Source organism: Lissotriton helveticus, chromosome 2_1 (genome assembly GCF_964261635.1).
Source record: "Lissotriton helveticus chromosome 2_1, aLisHel1.1, whole genome shotgun sequence".
Lineage (NCBI taxonomy): Eukaryota > Metazoa > Chordata > Amphibia > Caudata > Salamandridae > Lissotriton > Lissotriton helveticus.
The window spans coordinates 785,220,485-785,240,710 of record NC_136059.1 but is presented as its reverse complement, the minus strand read 5'-3'; the positions used below and the strand labels follow the sequence as shown (position 1 = coordinate 785,240,710).

The window sequence follows — 20,226 nt, the reverse complement described above, 5'->3', positions numbered from 1 at the left end:
TCAGGGTTTGCATCAAAACCTATGGGAGGCTCCAGGGGATCGAACCATGCACTACCCAGGGAACGCCTCCTTGACCCAAAGTAATGCAAGGCAGGGTATTGGACAGCTTTGAATTACTTTTCGTTCCAGTCCATCGCAATTCACCATTTGAATTGGATTGCAAATTTCACCACTACACTTTGCATCAGGTTTGCATTAAAATAGTAATGCAAACCTGACACAAAGTGTTTGTAAATGTAGGCCTTATTGTAGTGTGCTAATATTTAACACATATTAGAACATTGAAATGTTGAGAGCTACATTGAAGACAATAGACTAGCTCCAGGCATATAATGGCTGGTATAAGACCAGAGCTCCTACATTTCAATGTTTGTCTTGATGTTTCTCCCGTTCTAGAACATTCTACCATCAGTTGGTGGTATTTTCTAATAGCCTTTATTGCCCTTCTGCCTCTGGCTATACCGGTTGTTAAAGGCCCTCTCCCCCGTTAAAGGCCCTCGCCTGCTGCTCGGGCATATAACTTTGTAGGGTTCAGGACCTTTAACAACTGATATAGCCCTTGGCAGCGGGTATAAGGCTGTCAGATTTCGTGACAAAGATATTTATTTGCAAGGCCCTGAAGGCTGACACAGAACCTGGAGCCTTCAAAACACAACTAGCCTGAATTCCAGAATAGTACTCTTATAAACCAATACTGGTTCAGGTGGTTATAAACCCAACACAATGTCAAACTTATCCTACCAGCTCTTCAGAGTGAGCACAATGGACTGGACACATTTCCTGTCTCTCTTATGGGCAAGATCCACTGACTGGATGACTTCTATGTTTGTAGCTCCAGCTCAACATCAAAGCAATCTGTGGCATCTCAATTTTTTTTACTAAACATGTTTTATTGCGTCAATGAACACATATAATACAGAGCCCTTCCACCCAGAGGTCTTCTGCCACATTTTAAACACAACATATTGGCATTGAGATTTTACATATATGCTCCCCCCCCCAGAGGACAAATAAATGAACCCCCATTAACTCCCCCCCATTGAACTGTCATATTTCTGCGCCTCCAGCACCACTTATATTCTGATTTACATTGAAGCAGTTCCTTTAAAACTCCTTGTCTCACGTATCTTAGTCCCATACCATCTCCACTGCCCTGCCTCCTCCCTAGGTGGAATGGGCTCTAAGTATATACCTCTATACTCCGCCCACCGCCTCCAAATCTTTGGGTGTTTTTGCGGTGGCATGTCCGTTTTAGTGCTACAGAGCAGCGAGCTTAGCCCTCTTACACCAGGAGGCTAACCGATCTCCAGAGCTAGAATTCATGTGGGGTACTGTGGTCCTGCAGCCTCACGCTTACAGCAGCACCTTGAGACTGACAGCCTTTTCTTTTCCAAGATGGTGGGCTGCAAACCCAACTTGCTGATTTCGGCTCTCTTCAGTTAGTCAATATCCCCTTATTGTCATGGCCCACCTTGAACCTGCTGGTGCAATGGAAGATGGGTAAAGTTTTGATTATAGAACGTTTGAGCTGGGAGGTCGTGGTGTTTCCACACATGCTTTGCCCTGTTTCCAATACGTCTTTCACTCTTATTTGTCAGAAGCCGGCAGGTAATCGGACACCCCATTAATCACTCAATTGATGACATCAAATCTGTGTACAAGATGCTGAAACACCAAAAGCTGGTGTCCCATTCATTCCCTTCATAAAGAAAGCAGGCAGTAAACGGAGCCAGTTGCTTGTTCTGTTACACCCTTCGGTGCTTTGCCTCAGTGTAGCCTGCATCTCTTCAAAGGGGCCCAGGTGTAATGTTACTGAGCACCGAAGACAAAACGCGTCCAGAGGTATGTGCGGGCCTCTTCACTTCACACTCAAAGCTCTTCTTTAAATCGAGAGGAACCCCATTTTCTGGAAATAATCACTTTTTTTGCTTCTTGTAACTCTGCCTGTGAACTTGCTCAACAACTGCCCCTACTTGTTCTGTGGTGACTTTGAGACGATGATGTGCAAGCGCGCACATACATACGTATATGGCCTGATAAGTGCTATACCAACTACTTCCAGGACATGGTATGGCGTATCTGCAATGACTAAGCCTCAAGCATGCATGAAATGTAATCAAAAGGTACCACAGCCTAAAACAATGGCCCCTGACAACCCTGCAAGCAATTGCAAACATTTGAAAAAGACAAGCATGCATGGTAGAGTGAAGAATTGGGTTTCATTTCTCAACGGCACACACCTCTTGCATGGACTGGATGTGAGTAGAATGAGTATGTCACATTACCCTTTTCCCTCTTCTTATAGTAATATTTATTTATCTCCACTTCTCTCTCTGTGTCATTTGTCGTCAGGGATTGCACAGGATATAAAGCACCATAGTATCAGACAGGGCTGGTTAGGAACGGATGAGGGAGGGTATATTGGAAGAAATGTTTTTTTTTTGCCTGGCTAGGTTCTTTATTGAGGAGGAGATAGATTGGCTGCTGTATTGATTTTTGTTGTGATGGAAAGGTGCACCCATTGCTTTGAGGGCTCTGTATCAGGACCCTTTACACCCCTCGCACTACATTAGGAGTCGCTTCCTTTCATTACACTGCCAGTCTTTCTTCGGTCACCTATATCATGATTCACATTCATTGCCTAAGAACTGGATAGTGGGAATGGTGGTCCATGATTGCTGAATCGTGTTACAGTGAAATGAAGTGTTTAAAAGGACAATGCCCAAACCAGATCAAAACTTCTATATTATAATGTCTACCCTCGGTAGAAAAAGTATTTGCTCTAGTATATGATAACTTATTTGAAGTGCTATCCTTTATTAAAATCCTTCCTTGAAAGTCTCTTTTTATAGATCACACCCTCAGTTGACAAGTTTTCTTTCTATATGATTTTCTTTAATGGTCTAGTGTAATAAATATTCACCTGATGGTATTAGTGATGTACACGCAGCTCCTCCTTAAGATTTAACCAATGTGTTTCTTTTGTTATCAATCTAATGTATTTGAATTCAAATCTTCTTAGCTGGTGTACTCTGTCTCCACCTTTCCCGCTTTTCCTCATTTTGTCAATGCCATAATATCTTAGATTTGTCCAATCTTCTTTATGTGTTTTACAGTAATGCTTAGCCATGGCATTTATTGAATCTTTATTAATTACGGTTTGAATATTGTCGAGAATTCTTTTTTTGAGTTGACAGATAATACTTCTGACATAAGTTATTTCGCATGCACATTCCAGCACATATACTATACGTTTTTAGTTACATGTAATGTATTTCTTTTGTTGATGACGAGTGTCAATTCACTTCCTTCTCAGATGCTGATCTTAGTTTGTCCAATTGTACAAGCCCTACGTATCTTACACCTGACAAATCCTTTTTGTTGTTTGTATACCTAGTTCTCATTTAATACACTTTCAAAATGGCTTTAACAATGGAGCGTTTCTATATTATCTATAGGATAATTCTCTAACAAATAACCTCTATATTGGTCTCTCTGATAAGACTCCAATGTTTTTTAAAAGCATCTGCATTTTTTTGGTTCTTTTCGATTTATGTTAAGATAATTTTTAAGGTGTTCTCTAGTTCCTTGTGTCTCTTTGTCTTTTTTACTTTTAATGTTCATCTTCTCTGTCTCTGGGACGTTTTTTCCAAAACCCATGCATATGACATGCTTGGTATACCCTATTTGTAGAAATATTTTCTTTTTCTTTTTTTTTAAACTCTTTATATTGGGGATTGAAACATAAAATACACGCACCTTACTGGTGTCCAGTCCACAAGGCAACACATGGTAGATTATACTACTGACGACAAAGTCCTCTACAAGATACAGTGAACACATTATATTATACAGTTACAATCGGCAAATAGTGATCATCGTTGTTAAAGTGTACAGTGACATGGAGCATACAGAGTTTCAAGGAGGGCATTCGTTGGGGGTAAATGACTGCACGGCACAGTGCTTTCCACAGGTCAAGATCATTTTGTGCTTTATCATCCATTCTAACTAGTGACATTCTGATTTCCTCCGCCGTTGTTCATTCTGTCACATCCTGCCGCAAACTGTGGACCTCCGGGATTTTTGTACTCAGTCAATGAATCACCACACGTCGCATTGCCAACAGGAGTGTGAGCTGTACAAATGTCTTTTGATTTTGTATTTAATGCAAGTGACATAATTCCCCAGAAGTCAGCAGATGAAGTCAACCGCACAGTTAATGCAATATGTTAGGAGTACCTACTCATGACTTCCCCCCAAGTATGCTGCCATTTTCAGGCAATCTCATCTCATATAATAATAAGTAGCCTCCTGGGCGACACACTTGGGGGCAGCGGATTGAGGTGTCAGGGTTTAAGCGGTGTGGCATTGCAGGGATCATGAACATGCGGTGTACACAATTTTAATGGAGTATACAGAATCAAACACTGCTTGAGGCGTAGAAATCTTTGTTTCATCTCTTTACAGTTTTGCCAGGGTTACACATTATTTCAACAGTGAAGTCTCAATCTTTGCAATTCATTATAGTGATTACTCTTATTCAGAGTTTTTAGATGAACACTGTTGCCATGTAAAATACTGTTCATCGATGTCTTCTTATGATACATGGCTTCAGTTTTTTCACCTTCAATATAAGTCATTGTACCCAAAAAACACACGCTTACTGCACTGGTAGTAGACACACATTTTAGGCCACAGCTGTTGTTCAGTTTTTCAAAGTATCTTTAAATTCTGGGGTCCACTCCAAATTAGAAACCGATCATTGATGTCTCTGAGAGATATGGTTATCTTTTCTATATATTTCTCATTCTTCTCTGCCCAAGCAACCTTTTCTCACCAGCCCATAGACTAATTTTCACAGCTGGGGAAAAGTAGGTACCCATCACAGTCCCACACTTTGATTGATAGTTTATGATTACATATAAAGAAGTTGTTGAGATGAATCTCAATCATTTTTGCGATTTCTTTTCATGTTTGGGGTTCTGATGACATTACAAACCACTAATAATACAATTAACATCTGTTTAAATAACGTTTATTATATAGTTTTTGTTGGACCCGTCTGCTTCTGAGAGTCCCCTCACCAATATGATTTCTTTTGTTCCCCTGAACCTCCCAAAATTTGCCGCTTTTTATTTGTCTACCAGGACCTTTTTGTGTGTTGTTTCATGGGGCTAGGTGTTCCTTGACACCCAGTTGCTCACAAGGTTTCTGGCACCTACGTACAAGGCGCCTGGCAAAACCTGTGGACATGAAAACTGAGGTTGGCAACCTGTGTGTGTTCCACCATAAAATGGTGGACACATATTTCCCTCATGTGAGTGACTCCCATTGGAGCCTCCTTGAACCCTGACCTTTTGAGGTTTTGGCGCCCTTTCTGGTTGGCGCGCTTTCCTGACAGGAATTTCATAACTTTCCTTAGGTGCACAAAATGGCTGCTCCAGAGCCCCAGTACGGTGGCTCTGAGTGACCAAAAGACACCTCAAAAGTGCCATGCCATTGACACAGCCAGGGAAGGTTCTAGAACCTTCTGGCTCGTGCCAGTACCTCAGGGCACTGGCTATATTTAAGCCCAGTCCCTGGCGGCCATTTTAGATGTAATTCAGATTCCAGACTTGACACCAGAGTGACACCTGCCCTGCTGACCCCTGAGGTGGCTGAGAGCACAGGCAGTAGAGTGGCAAAGGTTAATAGCCTAATTCCTGACTGGCGTTCCAGTCAGGCGTGTTCCAGTACCCTTGCGCCTACAGCGCCTGCCCAGCTAGTGCCTCATTGCCCCAAAAGACTGTGGCCAAGTTTATGTGCCTCCCTGCCCCCCCCCCCCGGTGGCGAAATCGTGAAGAAAAGGCGAGTCGCGACCTTCCACAGTGCCCCCTTCGTGAATAGCGCCTATCGCGGGGGACTCGGACGTCTCCGAGCCCCACCGGCGTTGCGCGCTTCCTGGTTGTGCAGTGATCGAAGGTGAGGTGGTGCGCCGGGGCGGGGAGAGGCCAGCCTTCATTGGGCGGGATTAGCGTCCCTGCCCTTTCCCAGAGACCCGGGAAATTGTTGCCGTGGGCGGGACCAGCCCCCGTATGAGGAAGTCGGAGGGAGGTCCGTGAAGCCCCTGAGAACCCTGATGCTGGCGTAGGAAGTGCTGTGCCCCGACTGAATCGCTATTCGATTGCAGCCGTAGTGAGGTGGGTCGTTTCCCCTGGAGGGGTGCCGCGTTATCAAGGAACTGTGCACCGGCGTTGATTTGAGCGAGCGCTGAGACTGAGTGACCCCGCTGGCAGCCGTTCGTTCGTCTACTGACTTCGAACTGTGCTACCCTGGTGCCTGCGATATTGCCGTAGCCTCAAGTAAACCACACCGGCAAGGGGACATCCTTCCCCGGTGGCAGCGGAGGGCCAAATGTCATATTTACCGTGTTTCCTTGTCTTTAGGTACACGCGCATGGGCCCCGCGTGAACATAAAAGAGTCCCCAGTGCACCGTGAATCCAGAGAAGCCCGCATGCATTCCCCATGATTCCACAAGTACTGTTATCCTTTTCAAAGTGGGTTTATCTTGCAAATGTAAACTTCCTGATTTATTTAATTGTTGGCAGCGATACCAGAATGAAAATGTGGTTATGCATTTAAATGAACCAGGCTTTATTATTCCATGTATTGGTGATATATAAACCTGATATTCATTTTATTTATTGATAGAGCTATTCCTAATATTTATGCAACACCAGTGTTCCTGAAGTCCTATTTACTGTATTTATTCTCAACCTGAATCCCAGAGTGCTGTAACAAATGAAATGTGAATGTGCTTCCCCAATTGATCCCTATTTACAGCAGAGAACTTTTATATAAAGGAATCGTATTTTTCTACAGCAGTGGTGTGGTGTCCTTCTTTTTGGTGTGACTGTGCAGGGGGTTATTATTGGGTCAGAGCCGGCTTAGCCCTACAGCCTTCACTGCCTTGACACTTGAGCCAAGCTACACCCCTTCCCTTTGTGCTGGGCTTGCCCATCGCAGGTCCAACAGTTTTTAATTTAATTTTCATTATATTTTTCCCTTTGTGGTAGTGTTACTGCCTGCTTCCATTGATTTCTGTAGGAGTGTGTTGCAATACCAGTGATTGGCCATGTGTAGTGGTTTACTCACACTAAGGCTTGGCTGGAGTACATTTACGCCTGCGGGTCTGTAGTACTACAGAAGTAAATGTAGGTGCTATGTCCCTCTATGAATGTTTCTTTTAATTTTCCTCAAACATCTTTTTATTATCTCTTCCGCCGCCTCTTTTGACTTTTTTCCCCTTGAACAAAAGTGCATGAATATTGGTGTGACAGTCTTTATATTTGCATACCCTATGAAAGCATCAAATTTTGGTGCAGATCCATCCATGGCGAAAGGCTATAGGCACACTATATAGTGACAACTGACACTGTGTAATATACATAAAAACAATTATCTCCAGTACAAAGTTGAGATGTAAAGGTCTTTCCAGTGGAGTGTCTCGCAGTATCGTGGCTGTGATGGAATGACTCTCGAGACACTTACCTGTGATATAGTGACATGGATCTGAGCGAAAGAGGGACATGGGAAACACGTAGAACCTCAGTATGAGTCGGTGGGTGATGAGTACTATATAAATCACACCAATTAAAAGCTAGCCCACTGTGTTGGAATTTACCAGTGTGAAAATTACCACTCAAATAGGAGTTTTTTCCTGGGGAATGGTGAATAACGTTCGGCGCTGCATGTCCTGGTATTTACCTGGCATTTTTCCCCGATCGATAGCTGCAGGATGACCTGTTGAAATTTATTCTGAGGATACGTTATTATTTGCAATACTCATAATGCTGATACTTTAGCAAGCACTGCCAAATATATTGCGATTTTGATGTTTAACTTGTAACGAGGGCCTTACACATTGATGAAGCAAAGGGGTGGAAGGGTGGGTACTTTTTACTGAAAGGTCTGCCCAGATCTCTCGGGCAAGGTGCTTAGAAGCTGGAAGGAATAAGAGTTCAGGGAATGATAAGCAGCTTAGCTACTTTCTCCTGTGAGGAGTTAATGGGGAGTTGGGGATGGTGGGGCATTGTGGAAGGATCAGTCAATAAGAAGTTACATGTGGTCGGAGGAGGTGGAAGCAGGGGAGTATCAGGCAGGTCCTTGAGTGACTAGAGAGGGAAAACAAGATAAGTGGTGCCAAGCAGGCTTGTGGCATCATTGGAAAGGGGGTGGGTGGCAACATTGCGAGAAGGGAAGCCAAGATGCGAGAGAGAGCAGGATAGGACCTTTCTAATGGAATTGGTAAAGAGGGCAGGGAGAGAGAAAACGTGGAAGATTTGCACGGCGATGTGGGAAAAGTTGGTCATTGTGGGGAAAAGTGGTGAGCTAGATTTAGATATAGAGTAGGAGGAAATTGCGATGGTGTTGGTGGATAGAAAGGGGAGTGGGGAAATGTGGTGAAGGTGCCAAGTGCGAGAGAGGGCCGACTCTGTGTTTACAGAACGAGTAGAAGAACATGGTAGAATTGCATTTGGTTTAAACCTTTTGGCTAGCATTACAAAATGTGAAAAGTAGCCCACGTTGTGTACAGAAAGAGCATAAAGGACAGAAAGAGGAGTGCTGGGTGAGAAAGCGGCAAGGAAAGTGGATCACGGTAGGTACTCTCCATTTTAAATGGAAGAAAAGGCTTCACTGATGCAAGGACCAGAGTGGCTCGTCAGTTGCCTGGCAGTGTGGCGGTACCACCTGGACCGTGACGATGCCTAGTTGTGGTCAGCCCAGCCTTTGAAACTGCTACGAGGGAGCTCCGATCCAGGTGTGGGTGTGGAGGTGTCATGGAGTGTTCAGACATGTGCAATAGAGGTGACGTCAGTCCCAGACTCTCCCTCATCGGTTCATGGGATGGTCAATGGAGACCCTCCATAACTATGAAACGGGAAACACCCATCGCATCGCATGCATATACGTCGCGTGCTGTCACAACGCACGCGACGTTACGACGCGTGCGTTCACTACGCACGACGTTAGATCGCGGCCGCCATTACATCGTGGCCGCTTTTACAACGCAGGCTCTGGGGCATGGACGGCGGGGAGACAACGTAGAACCACTGCGAGAGACAGGTAAGGTCGAGTGCAATATGGGAGTGTTTTAGGCTTTAGGGCTAGGGCTTAGGGTGAGGAGCATATATGGTTGTGTTTTAGGCTTTAGGGCTAGGGCGTAGGGTTAGGAGCATATATGGTTGTGTTTTAGGCTTTAGGGCTAGGGCTTAGGGTTAGGAGCATATATGGTTGTGTTTTAGGCTTTAGGGTTAGGGCTTAGGGTTAAGAGTGCAATATGGGATTGTTTTAGGCTTTAGGGCTTAGGGTTAGGAACATATATGGTGGTGTTTTAGGCTTTAGGGCTAGGGCTTAGGTTTAGGAGTCGGATATGGCACTGTTTGGGCTTTAGGGTTAGGGCTTAGGGTTAGGAGTACAATATGGGAGTTTTTTAGGCTTTAGGGCTAGGGCTTCGGTTTAGGAGCATATATGGTGTTTTTTTTGGTTTTAGGGCTTAGGGTTAGGAGTCGGAGGTGGTACATTTTTAGGCTGCATGACAGACATTAAATTAAGACTTACACGGCTAAAATACGGTTCATGTGACCGCCCTTGTTCCAGCCGTGACCACTGACCACCCGGGGGCTTCAAACTGTGTTTAGCGGGGCAATTACGGAGTTTTTGGCGGTGTGATAGCGTGCGTGGTCGTAGTGTGCGATGCAAACGTCTTTTGCATGCGTGTGAAAGTGAGTCTGATGTAGTGGTTTGCGTGGTGAATGCGTGCGATGTAATGGTGTGTGCGATGTAAGGAATGCGATGTAATGGTGTGCGTTGTGTTTGTTTGCGATGGATCGTCATACATCCCTATGAAACACTCGAGGTAGGGTGACCAACCATCCGTAAATTTCATGGACTGTCCCTAATTTGGATCTCGTCCGTTGTCTGTGAGGATCCCTTTTACGGACGCCATTTGTCCGTAATTTTGGGCATTACAGGGAGCATTGCTGTTCCCCTGCGAGAAGCCTCAGTTCCCTGACAGGGCCGCCTATCACTCTTCCTTTGGGCACAAGAGCAGCCCTACCCACCCACTGTCATTCTGTATACAGTTGATGATTGTCACATTCAGAATGACAAGGGGCCAGTCTGGGCTGTTACTGCCTGTGGTGGGCCTCCCCTTGCCTCAGTCTATGGCAGGGCATTCGTTTTAATCCAGGAAAACATTCTTCTCATAGTACATAAAGAAAAATGTTGCACCTCACCAGATGAAAGAAATGTAGAGAATCCAGTTCATGAAAAGAAGCCAGCGAAATAAGTTAAAAAGAAGGGGTAATAGTTCTTTGACAGTCTCATCATTTTAGAACTGAAGCATGTCCAATATTATATACAAAGAAGCCATAGTTGCTACTTCTTTATTTTATGCACCTAACAACCATTGCCAAAGCCATTAGTCCTAGCTTGTTTTGGAAGTAATGTATTATATATTTGGATGCAATAACAAAGGTAGCAGAATACCAGTAAGCCGGCACACTATGCTAAGCACAGATTTTTAGCTTAGGTGTTTTAAGCCACGCTCTTAATTACATCGGACATACCCTTTGGAGAAAAGCTCACATTTTTCAACTTTCTTGAAGCCCATGTCACAGTCATCTCACGATGTGCATCATGCATGACTCATGACTTCCAAGTTTTCAGATTGCCTATGTGCAGGGGCACAGTGAACCCCCCTCCACCCCACCCCTTGCTGTAGGAACATCAGCAAGGGTGAATTTTATGATGGGCCTCTTCGGTCTGCAACTCTGCACACAAAGGCTCAGCTCATAATTAATGTGAAAAGGTGGGTGAGTAAGTTAGTGAAGGAATGGGTGAATGGCTGGATGGATTATGATAGGATGAATGAAAGTGTGAATGGATGGATAGTGAGAGAAAAGATGGATGGATGGATGAGTGAGTGGAAGACTGCATGAGAGAGAGTGTAAATAAATAGATGTGTGGGTAGAGTGATGGATGTATGGGTAAAAGGGTGGATGGATGGGTGAAAGGATGATAGATGAGTAAAAGGGTGGATGACGGGCGAGTGAATGGGTGGAAGGATGAGTGAAAATGTGGATGGATTGATGCATTGATAAGTGACAGGGTGAATGGATGGACGGATGAGTGAAAAGGGTGGATGTAAGAATTGAGTGAGTGAAAAGGGAGGGTAGATGGGCAAATGGATGGATGAGTGAAAGGGTGGGTGGATGGATAGATAAAAGAAAGGATGGGTGGATGAGTGAAAGGATGGATGAGTGATGGGGCAATGGATGGATTCATGTGTGAATGTATGGGTGACAAGATGGCTAAGTGAAAGGGGATGGAGAGTGAAAGTATGGATGGATGATTGACAGGATGGATGGACGAGTTGGTGCATGGATGAGTGAAAAGAAGGAGGTAAGGATAGATCAGTGAAATAATGCATACATGAGTGTAAGAGAGGGTGAAGAGTTGGAAGAAAGGATGGATGGATGAGTGACTGGGTGAATGGAAGGATGAGTGACTGGGTGAATGGATGGATGGATGAGATGGATGAGTAAGTGAAAGGATGGCTGGACGGGTAAAAGGGTAAATGGGTGTATAGATGAGTGAAATGATGGATGGATGGATTCGTGAAAGGGGAGATGGAGGGATGGATGAGTGAAATGATGGATGGAAGGATAGATGATAGATAGGTTTGGAAATGGTTGAATAGCTTTGGATATGGATGGGCACACAGATGGAAGGACAGAATGAATGGTGAAAGACTGAATTCTGGATGAAAGAATGAATTGATGCCACACTCCCGGGTGACTCTACCTGTCATCCCAAACCGATACATGACATCAGGCAACAAGCGAAGATATCATCGGGCTTGAAATGCTCCTCCTGCCTGCCAAAAAGCATAAACTAATTCTTTGTACGGCGCCGTGGTACCACAAGAGATGTTCCGCTGTTGTGTAACTGGGCGGTGCTGCTCCCATGCCACCGGGAATCAGCACAAGTAGCCTTCCACCTGCCCCGAGGCCATGAGAGATGCGTAAGTGCATGGCCACATGCAGCCCTTCTGCAGGGAAAGGCGGCGAAGAAAACATAACCAGCACATGCAGACAACAGCACTCTTGTGACTCGAGTCCCTTCCACCACAAAACAAAACAAATTCTTTAAAAATGTTGCACCCCTGAGAATATTGCACCAGGGACAACTGCCTCTGTGGCCCCGCCCACGCTACACCACTGCCTACCAGTATGGATGACATCTGACTCTTACACCATGTAGCCCTCATTGTCTTAAGTAACATTTCCCAAACATGGACTTTCACATTTATGAGGCATTGTCTCTATATAATATGTGTGTGATGTAACGCACTCCAACACCCTGATGTACATACTTCGGATGAGTAGCACTATAAAAGAAATTAAATACACATGAGAGAGGGTCTATGTGAAGGTGAGGGGCACCATTGGAGAGTGGTCGCAAAGCCGTATTAGCCATACCCAGCATGAAGTGTTTCACTGGGAGGCTGAAAGGGTGGGGGGCTATATTGTTACTGGGGCTGGCACTGCAAAGTTCCTTGTATATCCAGCAGTTTTCAGGCAACAATAAAAGTGTAACGATAACTCTGGTGAGTAAGGTACCTGCTGGAGAGAGATAGGAGTTTTCTTTAGTGGCAATTTTGAATCATCTAAGTTAATACAGAGGGTTAATATGCGTGCTGCAAAGAATGTGTACCATGCATATCAAAGAACAGTATTTTATGTGCAGAGCTTAGTGGGTTGCTGCTTTTGTCACTGAGATTCTTTTGTTACTGTGTAGTTCATCAGTTACATATGTAATCTAGCACAGTGAGCTATGAATTGCCATCAAAGAGCTGCATGCAAGCTGCATGGTACAAGTTACAAAGTTATGTTTTCTTCACAGTTTTTCGTTACCCTGTTGTTGCTAAAAAAAAGGTTTGTTTGGATAGTAATACATTCCTATCATTAAAGTCAATGCTAACTACTGTGTTATGATCTGAATCTCGAGTTTGAACTTCTTCAGACCTAGCACTCTTACAAAATACCTACCTGTATGGGTGACGTGCATCATACCCCTTGTAGTCCCCGTTGCCTTATGTAACATTTTCTATACACTGATTTAAACATGTATGATTAATTGTCTCTGTATGTGCGTGTGATGTAAAGTGCTCTGGCACCCTACACTGGTATGAGAGGTGCTATAAAACAAATGAAATACATGTGAGAGAGGGGCTGTGAAGAGATGAGAGGCACTGTTGGTGATAGTGAGGGAATCGTTGAAGAGCCCCATCAAAGACTGTTGTATCCTGGTGCACAGTAAAGTTATCATTCACTATGCTTTAGAAGCTATTACAATTGATATATAATGAGAAATGTGTTGCAGAATGCACCATATTTTCCCAAATGTTATTGGGGGTGCAAAAACAAAGACTGTAAGCTATTAGTTTGTTTGTAACACACAGCTTTTAAATATCTGCAAATGAACTGTGCAAATGTTTCAAAATACATCAGCAGTTAGGAAACCACAAATGGACCACTTGTTTGTAATATAGAAGTGTGCTGGAAACAGAGTTTTAAAAGGATCAAAACAATCCATACACTTAACTTGGTGATGTTCAAATGATACATATTTGCCGAAACCACATTTCCTCATATTAGTATTTGTGCGCTATACAGTTTTATCAGTAAAATTGCACGTTGGCCTTTTGCTTCCATTCAGTAGAAAATGTTCTGTATGTAAAAGGCAGTGCCTCCTTCTGCCCTTCAATTATGCCTTAACTGTGTATACAGTTTCTAGTCTGTAGCACACTTCTGTGCATCAGGGAGAGTCTGTAGTTTACAGCTCACAGAAATGAAACAGCCCAAGCAGTATACTTTTTCCAATATACACATAAAATAAGGAGGGCTGATATATAACTAGCCAGGTCCGTGTATAGTAATGCCAACTCCTATCTAATTACTCTGACCCACAATAATACCATAACACTCAGCAGTGTGTAGCCAATTATAGCTCATGCAGGCTGGTTAACAACTCCCTTTTACTACTTAGTGCTTTTACCCTCACACAAGACCTGTCCGCTATGGGTCTTATCCATTGCTCAGTACTGTACTAACTCCTTTGCAATGTCATCCCCAGCTGAACCGAAATGGAATGCTTGACGCGATCTGACACGTAAAGCTGTCCACTGGAGGACTGCACTCTAGTCCGGCACTGCAGGCCCCAACTAACTGCATCCTACATCTCACAATGGCACTGATGTGTCTCTAAAACGTACCTTTTGGCCCAAAGTTTTGTCCTGAATTTTGACCTGAATTTCTGTGTTGAATTTTGACCCTTTGTCCTGAATTTTTACACTCTCAGTCCTGAATTTGCACCCATGCCAGTTGGTCACCCTAACTCGAGGCAACCCTGGCTGTGAGGGTGCAGCCATACATTCTAATGCAGATATGACCATTGCTGTACTGCAGCTTCAGTCTCTGAGCTTCAGTTAATGACGCTTCTAAACACTCACTCGTTAGGTGGAGAGAAATATTGGGGTCACAACCGAGGGACGCAGAGATGCTTTAAGTTCACATTTAAAACGCCTCATTAACGCGGCACAGTAAATTATTGATAAAATTACTGTTCCCAGCCGGCAGTAGCTGTGATTAGCATGGCTGACTATTCGCACTGAGGGTACCAATTTAATCTTCCCAGGCTGACAATAACAGGAAATAATTCACCATGAAATGTCAGGAAATATTTATGCTTCTATTATGGGCGTTCGTTATCTGACCTTTAGCTTTTCTTCCTCGTGTTTTTTTCAATCCCTGCCCTACGAAACTGCCTGCTTTAAAGGGTTGTTTCTCCTGTTATCATCTTTTTTATTCACATGTAAATTAAGTAGATACACGGGCTAGCGTGTGATTTAAAACGCGTGCTTTCTAAGGTTATGGCATATTTTTTATGTGTTTTTTTGTTTTCTGTTTCCTTCTTTGCAGCTGAGCTCGGAGACTACGACCCATACAAGCACCTCGCGGGCTACGTGTCTGAATACCGCTTTGTCCCCGACCAGAAGGTCGAGCTCGAAGATGCCATAGAAAGGATACACAAAACCCTCGTGTAAGAAATAACTGCATTTATTTACTGTTTCGATTCTTTTTGGGCATCAGAGAGCACGCGCAAAAATGGTAACAAGACGGAGTATTAGAAGGCCCTGAAAGTACTCAATTTAGGGCATGGTCTCTTCCAGTGCTTAATTTGTTTAAAAAAATATATATTTATATTCATGCTAGGGCCGGAGATGTTTCGAATAAGGCCACTACAAGTTGCATCATCCATTGTCCTACCGATCTCCCCCAAATGCCCCTATCTACAAGTCTGCGTAAAATTACCCGGAACGCACTGTTATTGTTTGGTTATAAAGTGTATTCAATTGTTTAAAAATAGGCACCGCCACCATGTGGTGGACTGTTATAATATGTGCCAGTGTTACCAGCACCAGCAACACCGGCTCAAATTAAACACTGCTACATTTTTTACTGAGTGTGTGGAGCCTGGTCATAAAACATCTTGACTGGATCTGTATCATGTCCTTGGTGTTACGCTACTTTTTTTTGTACAAACACCTTTTAACACATTATAATGAAAGCAGGAGGTTGTAAAGTGCGACTAAAATGTGCATATTTGTTGTGGTGGAGATGTGGTCTGTTGTACTGCATTATAAACATAACCTGTTTTTGTAAAGTGCACGTTGTAGGTATCTTGGCGCTGAATAACAGATGTTTATTGTTACCCAACACAATGGTAACTCATTTTATCGACCTCAGAAGGATTAAAGGCTGAGTGGACCCGCCGGGATTTGAACCTGTGACAATGAGGTCGAACACAGGTCCCTTTAACGGGCCCATTAGTACACTGAGCCACCAGACCCTGCCTTATTGCAGTGTGATGTTGATTTGCACTGTGGTGTTTTATACTGTGGTTGTTGTATTGCCTCCTGTTTGACTGTTGCAATGTGCCGTTACATTTTTTTTTACTAGTGTTATGTTGCTTTTTGCATGTTATTGTGCTAAGTTCTGTAGTTTACTTTCAATAAGTCCAACAATGCTGCTGCTTTTATAGCCAGAAGTTACTCTTGCCTTTAAAGTTCCTGTTATGCGCAGGGTTTTACCACTGATTAAGGTGGGGACATAACGCAGCTCTGGCTCTTGAAATATTGAACACATCTGTCAGCACAGAACTGTCGCAGTGGCTGTGCCTTAAATTAGCACATGCAGTAATTGGTAGTATGTCACTGGAACTCTACAAGAATGTGCTGCTTTGGACTGGAAAGGTAGCTGCTTTCCTAGATGTTTCTAAAGTAAGCACAGAACAGTGCAAGAACATAACACAAAACCTACCAGTACACAACACAGTAAAACAATAAAAACAGAATGTAATGCAACAACCACACTACAACATACCAACACAATTAAATAATGCAATATAAAAGCACAAAAAAAGAAATACAATTCGCCATAACCACCACAAATTCAATGCAATAACACATAACAGTACAACACCACAATAACAAAGCAACACAAACTAAAAACACAATGCAAAAAGACAAAAGCATTACACAAACATTCGATTTCACAGCAGCACAATAATGTGCCACAAACTTACAAAACGGAGTAGAGCAAATGCTCAGTCACAACACAGCACACTCGCAGAGCACCAGAAAAAAATCACAACCAAGTGTAACACATATAGTTGAACATTTATGTTGTTGTGTTTTCCATTGGTATGTATTGGCATTGTATGCATTGGTATAGATGGTGTTGTTTTGTGTTGGTGTTTTGTGTTGTCTTGATGTGTTGTATTGTTGGCTTGTATTTTTCTGTTGCCGTTTTGCTGTTTTGTTGCATTATGTTGGTGCATTGTATTGTACTGTTAGGGTGTATTTGAAATGAAATGAAATATGCATTTGTAGAGCGCTTGCTAGCCGAAGGCATCCCAGCGCTGGTAGCAGCAGATAGTAAGGAAACCAACCAGGCTAAGGGAATGTAGTGTGGTTTCTATATGCCCAATAGGCTCTGCGCATTGGAATAATGTATCCTATAGATGTGACGTAGGACTTATGTCTACTAGGTCTCTATCGAAATATATTAGACTTAATTGTGAGTGCCAGCTAGCTCAGAGGTCACTAGAAACTTTCTCGAATTCACAAGAAGGGATTTAGTTTCTGACAACCGCATAAACATGGCCACTTTGTTTCCCCAAGGTAAAACTGATCTTCAGAGTCGTGGAAACAATAGATAGATATTTTACTCAGTCATTCGTGCATGCTTCTTTTCACCAGAGGTGCAGAGAAATAGATAGACGTGCGTTTTCAATAAAAGGTTTAATTGAACAGTCTTCTTTCTCAAGCATAAGAAATGTACTGCTACAACAATCGTAAAACTGGTTGCAAAATATAATGCAAACAGTAAAAAGAGTAGAATAAAATAATACCGTAAGAGCATTGTATGGTTCCTAAACCATAGATAAATACATACATAAATAACAAAGGCTAAAAAGTACTCAACTGGTGCTTCTAAAATACGCCTACCCCGATGTACCTAACCTAAGCTTAGTACGAGGGAAGAAGTAAGTGAGGTGTAGCATACATTTAGTATTCCTTTGCCAAGGATCTATCCAAGATTTCTCTTAGGGTCTAATCAGCTCCGTACCTTGGTTTAGAATGAAGGAGGTCTGTCTCGGTCTCGATTTCCCAACAACCCGCAAGGGTAGCTTAGAAACACTGGAGCTGGATTTGTCAGTGCGTCTGCTGTAGGGTCGGCTTCCTCCGGCACTTGCTGTAGCGAGATGCGTCGGGCAAGTAGATAGTCAAACTGCTCCAAACCACCGTGTGTTTGCTATGGCAAGTGTGGGCATATTTATACCTTGAAGGTACCGAGTTTGACGTAAAGGTGGACTTAATAACGTCATCAAAGAGTCTCAGTTCTTTGAAAACTTCTAAGTTCTTGGATAAGTCAGTATTCGAGCAAGGGGAAGTCCCTAGCTGCTGAAGCCAAGTTTTCCAAGAAATCGTTGTGGATTTTCGGAACTAGTGGAAGTAGCCCTGCCATATTTGGACTGTATGAGCTATGTCTAAATATGGTTATGATTTCTATGCCTATATAAGGATATGGTGATTTATATCTATATAAGGGCATGAATCGGGAAAATTACAATAGGGTCCTAAAATACTATACAACAGGAATAGCCCAGTCTTTAACAATTTGCGGAAGACCAAATGATAAGGTTCCTTTCGTAGGTGGAGAGGAAGGGAATTCCAAAGCTTGGCCGCATTATATGAGAATAGCTGGCCCCCACTTCTGGCTTTCTTAATCCTGGGGACAGTAACCAAGTTCAAGTCATCTGAGCGCAAACATCTGTTAGCCTGATAGGGCTGGATGGTGGTGTGGTTAATGGCAGGGCCCTTTCCGGCTAATGAATTGTGAACGATGCACAGCGCCTTGAAGTTCAATCTCTCCCAGTTCACTCTCTCCCTGATGGGAAACCAGTGGAGGGAGTTTAAAGCCGGCTTGGCTGCTTGATGTTTAGGAGTACCCAAAAGAAATCTGGCTGCCCAATTTTGTATAATCTGGAGTTGGAGAGGGTCGCAATTGGAGCACCCAAATAGAGGGCATTCTCGTAGTCCAGCGTGATAGGATAAGGGCTTGAACCATGGTTTTTCTTGCCTGGAATGGGAGAAGAGGGAGGACTTTTCAAAGCATTTTCAGGCTGCCATAGCACGTGGCCGCCGTATTACATGCCTGTGTCTTAAAAGTGAAGTCTTGGTCTAACCAGAGACCCAGGCTTTTTAGCTGAGTCTTAGGGATGAGGAAGGGGCCCAAAGTGGTCGGCCATATTGTATTTAGGTCAGGGGGACCCAGGATCATTATCTCACAATTTTCCTCATTCAATTTCAGGAAGGAGTCATTCATCCAATTTCCTCCAGGCAAGGGCGAAGACTAGGAGGGGAATTATCAGCTTGATTTAGCCCCACCACAAGTTGCGTGTCATCTGCGTAGGTCACTATGTGTACACCAAAAGGTAATACCGACTCTGCTAACAAGCTCATGTAAGCGTTAAACAAGGTGGGGCTCAGGATGACCCCTGAGGAACTCCACAACCAACATAGGGACATCTGTATAAAGGTCCCCTCATCGTCAAAGACCTGAAAGGATCTATTACACAGAAAAGACTGTAGCCATGCCAGAGTGAGTCTGGTTACTCCCAGTTTTCTGAGTCTATGAACCAGGATATGATGGTTAACTGTGTCGAAGGTTGCGCTGAGGTCCAAATGAATGACCACAGCCGTGGCTCCGGAGTCCACAGTTTTTTTTTTAATCTTCCACTACTTTTAGCTGGGATGTTTCAGTTCCCTGGGGAGGTCGAAAACCCATCTGAGACAGTGAAGGTGTTTTTGTGTCTCTAAGAAAGTAGACAACACTGAGTTGATCTGTTTTTTGGCAATTTTGCTAATCCCCGGGAGAAGTGATATGGGATGGTAATTTCCCAGGACAGATGGAGCAGGGCTAGGTTTTTTTAGAAGTGCCTACATCTTTGCTTCCTTCCATAGAGGAGGGACCACTCCCAAGGAAAATGAAGCGTTAATGAATTCTAAGATGAAGGGGGGAAACAACTCCCGCCACCTGTCTCAGTGTCTTTAGAGGTTCTGGGTCTTTGGATGAGCCACTTTTTACCTGAGACAGAATTCTATCAAGTACTGGCCTATCCATCAGGGGAATAGTTTCCAGGAGAGGTTGGTTACTGTGAGTGCTTAAGTTCAGTGTGTGGCCCTTGGTCGAGGGAAAGGAGGTAAAGATGGTTTTGATTTTATTGAGAAACAACTCCGCTAAATTGTTACAGCAGGAACCTGAGGTATCAGGAATTACAGGGGGAGGTGGGAACTCTAAGAATAGTTTTGGCAATACGAAAGATCTCACGGGCGGAATTAGCTGCTGTTAGGATTTTGTCTTTGTAGTAAACTACCTGGGCTAATTTAAAGTCAGCTTTGTATAATTTAATTGCTTCTCTGTATTTCAACTTCTTGTCGCTCGAGAAGTCTTTCCTCCAAGATCTCTCGTGCGTCTTACAAATCTATTTTAAATCCCTAAGTTTTGACGATAACCATCCCATTATATTACTTCCTATTTTAGAATGAGTCA

General features: G+C 43.5%; 1 protein-coding gene across 4 annotated transcripts in view; it reads left to right on the top strand.

Annotated features, from left to right (window-relative positions):
- EPB41L4A (erythrocyte membrane protein band 4.1 like 4A) overlaps window positions 1-20,226 on the top strand; it is a 782,364-nt gene that overhangs the window by 363,603 nt on the left and 398,535 nt on the right. For all 4 annotated transcript variants that reach the window (XM_078675499.1, XM_078675502.1, XM_078675501.1 and 1 more), the window contains exon 6: window positions 15,028-15,148. In XM_078675499.1, the coding sequence (XP_078531625.1) occupies window positions 15,028-15,148 (121 nt within the window). The remainder of the gene's footprint in view (window positions 1-15,027; window positions 15,149-20,226) is intronic.